General features: G+C 39.1%; 1 protein-coding gene across 4 annotated transcripts in view; it reads right to left on the bottom strand.

Moving 5' to 3' along the window:
• Positions 1-666: 666 nt before the first annotated feature.
• Positions 667-10,601, bottom strand: part of APC (APC regulator of WNT signaling pathway) — a 149,224-nt gene continuing 139,289 nt past the window's right edge. For all 4 annotated transcript variants that reach the window (XM_049647722.1, XM_049647724.1, XM_049647723.1 and 1 more), the window contains 2 exons: positions 9,763-9,977; positions 667-8,269 (listed from right to left, as the gene is read on the bottom strand). In XM_049647722.1, the coding sequence (XP_049503679.1) occupies positions 1,687-8,269; positions 9,763-9,977 (6,798 nt within the window). In that variant the 3' untranslated portion in view covers positions 667-1,686. The remainder of the gene's footprint in view (positions 8,270-9,762; positions 9,978-10,601) is intronic.

The raw sequence follows: 10,601 nt of genomic DNA, 5'->3' as shown, positions 1-10,601 counted from the left end.
GAGCATTTATCATTTTCACCCTCTGATCATTCAGGACAAATTCTGGGAAGATAAAATATGTTAATATGTGTATTAGTTATCTTACTTCATGAAGGAGGCTCTCCCTGCTCTGTGAAGAAGGGGGCAATGGCACATGTACCCCATAACTCTACCCACCAGAAACAGTATTCCTTAACAGGCAGAGGTTTTTAAATTGTCTTTTGAATCTCATAGTGGTGTTAAACCTTTGAAGTTCCGTGTGATTTGCATTTTCTGAGCATGGCAAAATGCTGATTACAATCAGCTGCTGGAATTCTGCCCCAACATATAGGGGGATAAAAGGTGTTCATTCCAGACCCAGTAGCAACAGAGGGTAGATGAAGGGACAAGACAGTTACACTGCAAGACAGGCATGGAAGAGACTACTTATACCTAAGAATAATCAATACAATTTTCAAGTAAAGAGACTATTAAGAAAAAAGAAATACTCTATGTGGGCCTATTATGTTCAACGTCCAGTCCTGTGCTAGGTAGTGCACATTGCTATTCCATGAATCTGTTTTAAATCAACCCCAGTGGAGTAAGAAAAAATATTAAACACCAGGAGTGCTAAGCTAATCTCATATAAGAATAGTAAGTTTCAGGAATGGTTAAGTGCCAATGCATGGAATGGTTAAATGTCAACAGTTAGCTTCAATTGTTTTTATTACAGTAAGAGGAATTTTACTCTTAATGCATAGAATTTGAAGAAAAAATTTATATAAGCTTTTAAAAGAGGCCTTTTTAACAATTATTAATACAAACATGAAATAAGACCCTTCAAACAAATACCAATTTCAGTAACAGTTTACATACAGCAATAATTTATTCTGAAATGTTCATTTAGTTTCTGTTGAGACACGATTCATGTCTCATTAATAAAAGAGCAGCCATCTCACCTCAAATACCAGAATATACAACAAGTTACAGCATAGCAAAATTCTACCTACTTTCAGATAAAATCTAGTTCAGGTAAAATAGTTTCATTCAATGTTTTACAGTTACACAGATTTTTTGATTTTTTTGTTTGTTTTGAGCACAAAATAGTGTAAATTGTTACACTGTAGCTATCTATATGCACATAATTTGACCACAGAACTGTTAATCATTACTTCTGAAATTGAACCATCAGTTTCACTCATGCAGTAAAGCAAAGCAGGCTGGGTAAACTTGTTCATCGGGAACCATATTACTGTGAATTTCACAGCCACATGATTAATTATAATGTTAGATGGATTCACAAGGACTAAAACAGAATGGTTTTTTGCATAAATACCAATTTCTCCCTGATGTAAGTTTAGTCAGTTTATAATCTAGAAATGATTGAGAACAGCAATATATCATATCCTCTATCTGTAGTGTTCATTATTTTAAGACAAGCAATAATTAAAGTATGATGGGATGGGATGCTACTTAAATACATGTAAAACATACTGTACAAATATACTTGGCTTTACCATTTTTTTCCTAACTATCAAGAGTGCCTCCCAAAATATGACCAGTGAAGACAAAGTATACTATCAAATATGGCTTCCAGAACAAAAACTCTCTAACAATCAAACCTATTTACAAAATTTTTCAGTCTTTTAAAGTTTCATCTGAAACAAGATTTCTACATAGCAGTTGTAATTAACACATAATTTTCTTAGTTTCATCATTCCAGCTCTTTTAAACAGATGTCACAAGGTAAGACCCAGAATGGCGCTTAGGACTTTGAGTTCCACTGGATTCTGTGCTGTCAGTTTTTGAATCTCGTTTCTTCGTGTTGTTGTTCACTGGTGTCGGGATCTGAGATGGCCGAGCTGAAGTGCTATCTGCGCTGCTTTTCCTAGGGCTTGGATTGTAGTTAAAAGGAGTCACTCTGGCAGCAACAGTCCCACTAGGTGAACTGTGCTTGCTTGAACTGCTAGAACTGAAAGGGGTACGCTCAGCTATGGAACTTTCATTAGTCTCTGACACAGGGACAGGGTTACTTTGTCCCGGTTTAGCCTCAGTTCCTTTTTGGTCTGGGGCATCTACCTGAATAAAGGAGTTCAGGCGGTTTTCCAAACCCATGGTGCGTATGGGAGCACTGCCATTACCCACATTTTGTTTTCCCTGATTATCTTTTGAATCTTTAGCGTTTGGATTTCCTTTTTCTGAAACAGTGTCAATCACGGGGGGAGTATTTCCTGTTGGGGATCTTCCGGATCTAGGGTTGTTGATGGGACAGTCCTCAATTCTCACCCAAACATCCTCTGTTTTAGAAACAGCAGGTGCCATTTGATAAATCAGAGTCTTTGATTCAGCACCGTTTGCAGCACCTGAGGAAGTGGTCTGAGAGGTACTATTTGTGGGAGAAATCTCATTTTCTTTTATTTTTCTCCATGTTCCTTTTGTGGATACTTGGTTTTCTTTAGTTTGTTTGGTTCCTGAAATAGAGTTCACATGTTTTTCATCTTCACTTTTTGCTTTTTCACTGGATTCTGATGAAGCAGAAAGAATTGAGGATGAACTTCCAGTTCTTCTCCAAGTGCTTACTCGTGGAAGGGATGATGAATGTTTGCTGTGCTCACGTTTCCAGGTTCCTGACCTATTAATTGGAAGTCTAGAAGGACTTTCAGAATGGGAGCGTGCTATATCATGGCGCTTTGCTGGTCTTCCATCATTATACTCTATGGTGGGACTGAGATTAGGTGGGAGTTTTCGCCATCCACCAGACTGAACAGATGAATGTGTGGACAGAGACATATCAGGAAGGGAAGGACTTAAAACTGGAGTCTGTGCCTGGGACCTAGTGGGAGAATCTGGTCTAGAAGATGGAGAAAGAGATTCAAATGAAGCAGATTCCTCCAATTTTCTCCTTAGGGTTGGGCTTGGAGCTTCTTTGATGAAAGTTGACTGGCGTACTAATACAGGTCTCTCTGACCTATCAGATTCACTTCCACTTGATTTAGTTGAGGACATTCTAGAAAGTTCTACCTTTTTATTGGATCCATTCCCATTATTCATCTGATTTAGTCCTTTGGAGGCAGACTCACTTCTTGGGATACTACTGCCATTCTTGGATAAACCCGTTTGTTTGGTAAGGTTCTGCTGGCTCATCTGTCTGCCTGGAGATGTGTATGACATCTTCCCAGAACCTGAGGACTTAGTTGAAGCAGTACTAGGGGATGAAGTCCTTGGCAACTGGGATAATTTATTAGGAGGGCTTATTCCATTTCGACCAGGAGAAATTGAGTTCCGCCCTGGAGACTGCATAGGTCTACTTAATGGTTGTTGGGCAGGTCTTGAAGGAGTGGAATCTCTAGATCCTGATCTAGAAGACCCTTTATTTGCTCCAGCTGGTTGGGATGTCTGCCTGGTAACAGGGCTTAATTCTGACTTCACAGATGGCTTGGTTCCTCTAGGAGAAGTGGTGGCTGGCTGACCTTCACTAGGGCTTTTGGAGGCTGGAGTCTTAAGGGGTGGGCCTTTTTTAGAAACTGGACTTGTACTTGAAGAGCTATTTCGAACTCCTGGAATATGAATCATTGTCCTGCCCCGAGAGATTGAAGGCATGTTTGTTTGAAGAGGCTGTTTCATTTGGCTTGAAATTTCCGAATTAGAACGAACTTTTCCGGTAATTAAACTTCTATAAACTTTTTTTCCTCCTTTGATTCCTTTATTTTCAGATTCTATCTTTTTAGTTTCCAATGTACTCTTCTCCCCAGGTTTTAGAATTCGTGGGCCCTTATTACTTGTAAAGGGTTTTTCCTCTTGATCAGGTGTAAGATGAAATGGTGATCCCAGGGAGATCCCTGATTTCAGTGAAAGGATGGAATCTGAGTCAGATGATGCCTGTCTAGATAAACATGCAGCAGCAGCAGCTTGATGTAAACTACTTACTATGGAATTTGCACCTTCCTGAATAGCTTTCCAATCAAAATTTTCTGAATCCGGGGATAAACCATGTTCTGAATCTGGTCTCTGTATATCTTTCAAATCAAGTGTCAAATCTTCTGCCAACATGCCACTCATATTTCTGGGACTATGCTTTTCATTATCACCCTTCAGTCTTGAAGGCTTTTTCTTTTTTGGCATTGCAGAACTTATACATTCCTGCAACAGGTCATCTTCAGAATCAATACTAAGAGAACTGAGAGAACTATTTCGTGAGAAACAAACAGGGGTATCTTCAACATGAAATGATTTAGGAGCATAACCTGATGCCTGAGGTTTACTGGGTTCTCCCTGTGAGTCAGGGGGCTCTGTCTCTTTGACAGGTTCACCTTCTTTGTTATTGTTGTTTTCTTGATCAATGTCACTAAGAGAACTTAAAGAGGAATTTCGAGAAAAGCACACCGGAGTATTTTCAATAGCAAAATTTTGTAATTTCTCATCAGTTGCTGCTCCCCTGTCTGGAATGTCTTTGGATGACTGCGGAAAAGTGGACTGCTTCTGCAGCATGGGTTTAGACTGACCTCGATTTATTGGATGTTTTGTAACAGCTTGTGTCTTATTAGCTGATTGTTGGCTAGAGGTTAGTTCTGTGTGGCTGGTAACTTTAGCTTCTGATTCTTTATTTTCTTTCCCCTTTCTTAATTCAGCCTTTTCTCTAGAAAGGTCAACATCATCATCATCAAAATCTAGAGAACTCAAAGAATCATTTCGTGAAAAACAGTATGGAGTTCCTTCAATGGGAGTGTAATGATGAGGTGAATCAAAAGTAAAACTTCCTCTGACTCGATCTTCATTATTTGGTAGCTTATCATTGAAGTCCTTGGAATTATTTTTCAAGTTCTGTTTCTTTGAATCTTTGTTGTCTGAGAAAGTTCTTTCAGCATTTAAATTATTTTTTGAGTCTGTATTTTTTCTTACACGTGTCCTATATTCAGTATTTTGTGGTATAGGTTTTACTGGTGAAGTAGGTTTCTTTTTCTTACCATCTAACTGATTTTTGTTAGCTCCAGATGAAGACATAGATGCTTGTTGGACCTGGTCCATTATCTTCTTCACACGGAAAGGCTTGTGACTTTTTCCTTTGGGCATGGCAGAGTTAATGCATTCTGCAAGAATATCACCTTCTTCTGTTTTATTGTCATCCAGTTCAGGTATAGTTGCAGATAGGGTTTTTACTCTTTGAGCCTCATCTGTACTTCTGCCTTCTGTAGGAATGGTATCTCGTTTTTCAAATTCACCAGACTGTGCTCCTGCTCTAACTCCTTCTCCAGCAGCTAACTCGTTTGGAGGAGATTCTATTGTTAGATCACTTAAAGATGTAGCTGTGGAAAAGTTTATAGGTGTCCCTTCTACACAATACACCCGTGGCATATCATCTCCTGGTGTAAAACTAACATGTTTTTGTGCCTGTAACCTGTTTTGTGATGGAAGAAGTTTATACACAGGGAGTTGACTTGGTTTCCTTGCCACAGGTGGAGGTAATTTTGGAGCAGTCTGGGCTGGTTTTTTGGCTTTACGTGAAGATTTTGTTGGCATGGCAGAAATAATACATTCTTCTAATATTTCAATATCATCATCATCTGAGTCATCTAACAGATCTTTTTCAGAATCAGTAGGTTTTTCTGCTTCTTTTACCTGGCTTTCATTTGCTTCTTCAGGCTGCTCAGATTCGGTTTCATTCCCATTGTCATTTTCCTGAACTGGAGGCATTATTCTTAATTCCACATCTTTCTGTATAAATGGCTCATCGAGGCTCAGAGCACTCAGGCTAGATGAACAAGAAAATCCATCTGGAGTACTTTCTGTGGCAAAATGTAAGAGAGTATCAGCATCTGGAAGCACCTGGACTCTCTGTACTGCAGCATTTACAGCAGCTTGCTTCGGTCCACTCTCTCTCTTTTCCGCAGTAGGGGCTTTGTTTTTAGGTACCTCTCGCTTACTCTGAACTGTCTGAGGAGGAGGAGGAGGAGGAGGGGTTTTACTTCTGCTTGGTGGCATGGTTTGTCCAGGGCTATCTGGAAGGTCACTGGGGCTTATAATACCACTTACCATTCCACTGCAGGGTTCACTCTGAACGGAGCTGGCAATCGAACGACTCTCAAAACTATCAAGTGAACTGACAGAAGTGCATCTGCTAAACATGAGTGGAGTCTCCTGAACGTAGTGCTCTGGTGGACTTTTAGGTGTCTGAGCACCACTTTTTGATGGAGATTTGGCCCCTGAAGAAAATTCAACAGCTTTATGCCTGGTCGATTCTGCAGATAAACCAGAAGCCTGAAGTCTGCTGGATTTGGTTCTAATATGCTGTGACACTGTTGGAACTTCACTCACAGACTCTTCTGTTGATCTAGTCCCACTGTTTTCTTTTATTTCTGCTATTTGTAGAGTATTAGCAGAATCTGTTTCCTGTGTTGTCTGATCACATCCTATTTCATCTTCGGCCGATGACAAAGAGGATAGTGAACTGCAACGTGAAAAACATATTGGGGTATCCTCTACACAGTAAGTCTGTATTGTTTCTTGGTTGATAGAGGGAACTTTGCAGGAGGTGGCTTTTGGGGTCTGACCATTTCTGCTTTGTGTGGAACTTGGATGGTGCTGATTCTGCCTCTTGGCATTAGATGAAGGTGTGGATGTATTCTCACTGCTTGAAGAGATGTGTTCAGTTTTAGTGCTTTGTCCAGATGAACTCTTTGAGAATGAAAATGGTGGTTTCTGTGAGGCAGGAATGTCTGTGGCATATTTTAAACTATAATCGATAGGTTGATCCACATGATGTTTCTCTTCATTATACTTTATGCTATAATTTGTTGGTCTCTCTTCTTCTTCATGCTGCTCTTCCTCGGAGTAACGTTCACTATAGTTCGTTGGCTTATCATCTTCATAGTCATCTTCCTGACACAAAGACTGGTTTACATTTTGATTAATTCCATGATTGGAACTTACTCGATTTGTTTCTGAACCGTTGGCTCCTCTTGACCTATATGGGGAAACACATTCCTGCTGTCCAAAATGTGGCTGAAACTTGAGATGTTTATCATCAGTGCTCTCAGTATATACGGGATAAGTTGTGCTTTGACTTCTTGATTGTCTTTGCTCACTCTGTTTTATTTCATCTTCTATTATATGTTTGGGTCTTGCCCATCTTTCATTCTGTGAAGGGCTTTGCCTTCCGGAGTTCAACTGCTCATCTGAATATTTAAGACTATAATTTATTGGTGTATCTAGTTCTCCATCATTATCATCCATATGATTTGCACTATGTATTTTATGGGCTAGGTCAGCTGGATACTGACCATAGCTGCAAAATTTACTTTCATCATCTTCAGAATAGGATTCAATGGAAGGCTTCATCTGACCTCTTTTACCATAACCATCACTACTACTGACACTATTTAAACTATCATTTGAAGATCTCTTATATTCCAATTTGGCATAAGGCATAGGACATGTCCTATTTGAATTTTCTGACTTAGTGAAGTTGTAAGTGTTTGCATGTGTGTGGGCAGTGGAGCTTCTTCTTAGTGCATTCCTCTCATCTGTCCCACAATGTAACTCGCCAGTAGACCCAGAACTTCTATCTTCCTGGGAGGTATGAATGGCTGATACTTCTTCCATGACTTTGGCAATCTGGGCTGCAGTGGTGGAAATCTGCAAACCTCGCTTTGAAGAAGTGCCTGGATTTTCTGTTGCTGGGTGGTAGTTGCCTAGGCTAATTCCTCGTTCTCTCTCCAAACTTCTATCTTTTTCAGAACGAGAACTGTCTAAACTTCCTCTTGATGAAGAGGAGCTGGGCAACACTGTAGTATTTAAATATGGTGAAAGGACAGTCATGTTTCCAGTATTAAAATTGTCTGATCTATTATCATCATGTCGATTGGTGTCAAAAACATAGTCACCATAAAGATTTGGCTTGTGTCGTTGCTTACTACGATGAGATGCCTTGGGACTTAAATTGTCAATATTGTCAAAAGTTTCTGATAAATGCTGAGCATCTAATTCTGCTTCTAGGGCTTTTTGTTTCCTGACATGAAGAGATGGCAAGCTTGAACCAGGAGACATTATATTGGCATCCTTATACTTTGCAGGTCTATTTGCCATGAGATTCCTTAAAGCTGCAGCGCTTCCCATAGCAATCATTTTGTGCTTTGAATGAATGAGGTTCTTGAGCATGCTGACTGCCCCCATGTCCCATAATGCTTCCTGGTCTTTAGGATTTCTTGCTGAGAGATTCCACAAGGTTCCACATGCATTACTGACTATTGTCAAACTGTGAGATTTCAAGTGTTGTAATAAGGTTTGCAGGCAGTTGTTCTCTCTTAGGATTTGCCTGAAATAAAAAGAAGAGATCCCAAAATTAAGGTAAAAATCTGCTTATTATAACAATAAATAAAAGGTTAGAAAACAAATTTAAATCTAAAGATAACTACTAAAACTGATTAATAGGCACAATAAAACTGCACCAATTTATACTACAAATTTCAAGCGTTTCACATCTCCATTTGTTCCTAGTTCGTTTAATGTTTATTGTTTAAAAATACTCATCTGTCAGACTAAAAGAAGTGTTAATTTTAACACATTCTGTATTTCCTATTCTGACCCAATAGCCTTTAAAATTTTTGCCTGAGCAGACACATCTGCCTTGTTCATATGGTCATAGAGTTCCCCAATAAATATATCATGAAATCTTATGCTAAACAGGGACTTTGTGGTAACTTAATCTATGGATGGGTGCCACAATGTTGACTAATAAGACGTAGTGGAAGACGTGGAAGAATCGATCGATGGATCTTTATATAGTCATAAAGCTGTAAGCTTTATGTAAGCTCCTAGGCCGGCAAACTGACATTTTAGAATAACCTCTATGTCCCTGGATTGAGTCTGTGGTACTGCCATCCCCCTTACAAATGTGCTGTCAAACTGTGCACGTAGTTTGTTATTTCTAATGAAAGGTTTTGGAAATTTAAAGGTAACTTTAAAACAAAGGTTGAGAGTCCCAAAGGTTGAGAACTTTGGGACTTGAAAGAGCTATAGCTTGTTTAATGCACGGTAAACTAAAGTTTAATGACAGCATGTTCAACTTTAGAGGGCTTTAAAATTGATTGGCAAGGGTGTGCAGTGAGCCTTAACATGACAGTTCTCTCAGCAGTCCAGCAAACAGCTGAGTGCTTACTGAATTTAAGAGGTCTTCTTTGCATAGCAGAAAGGGCTATAAGGCTTGTTAGTCTGTGCATCAAAAACCTAAAGAGAAGATGTTCACATTCTTTACAAGTACTGTTACTAAAAGCACCTTATGGACTTTCTGAAAATGGGAAGCAATACTGGATAATAAATAAATAAATATGCTGTGAAAGATACCCATATTTTTGTTGACAAAATACAGAGCCTAAGTTCTGAAAATGTGTGCCTTGTATCTCAGATACTTTCTTAGGTTTCACAGCCCTAGTTAGATAAATGGTTGTTGGTTAAATGACATTATGATTATTAAGACACCGTTAGAAAGAATATGAACTACTGTGTTCTCTGGATTATACACCTAAGTTTTGTTCTTTATAAACCTTATACTCCTTTATGCCATACTAACATATACAATGAGATTTTGTTCTTTGTAGTATTTGTAACTTTTTATTCCCTATGTATGGGTTATACCTTTTAAGTGTCATTTATTTACTTGTACACATCTTTGTGATACTATAAACTTTTGTTAGAATAAATACAATTTGGCTTAGAACCTGCACAATTAAACAAAACACTACTTACAACTGGGTCTTTTTAAGGGTAAGAATTCTACACTAATTCATTTAAAAGTAATATAAAACTTACCTATGGTCCTCATTTGTAGCTATCAAGCTGGACACGTTCCGTAATATTCCACCTCCACTTTCAATAATGGCTAAAGTATTTGTCTGGCTTCGGTAAGTGAGAGTGCCAACCAGAAATGCAAGCGCACCATCTACAGCACATATATCAGCTTTATTCTCAGTGCAATGTGCTGACAAATTCCATAAGGCACTCAATACGCTTTTGAGGGTTGATTCCTATTAAGAAACAGAACATGCGTCATCTAATTAGAGTTGGAATGTGCCTCTTCCAACTTCTGTGTTTACTTCTATTGAGTAAGTTGTTAATTTTTTTAATTTAATTTTTTTAAAGAGAGAGAGAAAGTGTGAGCAGGGGACAGGGGCAGAGGAGAGAAAGAGAGAATCCCAAGCAGGCTCCACACTCAGTGCAGAGCCTGACGTGGGGCTTGATCCCCTGACCCTGGGATCATGACCTGAGCAGAAATCAAGAGTTGGACACTCAACCGATTGGGCCACCCCAGCACACCTTGAGTAAGTTGTTATTATTATTGCACAACTCCCCTGCTCCTTGCCCCTCATGGGCAAAGTATTAGGAACTCTTCATTTAGGACAACTTTCATAAAATACCAAATGGAACTTAAGTGATATCCCCATAGAACAAGCAGAACACAATACTAAACTAATGACCTTTATGAACTTTATTCTATGTGTTTAGATGGTACACACATATCTTGCAAGAGCTCATATTAAATTTTTTAACGCTTATTTACTTTTGAGAGAGAGAGAGACAGAGAAACAGAGTGTGAGCAGGTGAGAGGCAGAGAGAAGGGGACACAGAATCTGAAGCAGGCTCCAGGCTCT

This window comes from Panthera uncia, assembly GCF_023721935.1.
Source record: "Panthera uncia isolate 11264 chromosome A1 unlocalized genomic scaffold, Puncia_PCG_1.0 HiC_scaffold_17, whole genome shotgun sequence".
NCBI lineage: Eukaryota > Metazoa > Chordata > Mammalia > Carnivora > Felidae > Panthera > Panthera uncia.
Note: the sequence above shows the minus strand (reverse complement) of the source record. Positions and strands in the feature narration are given on the sequence as shown.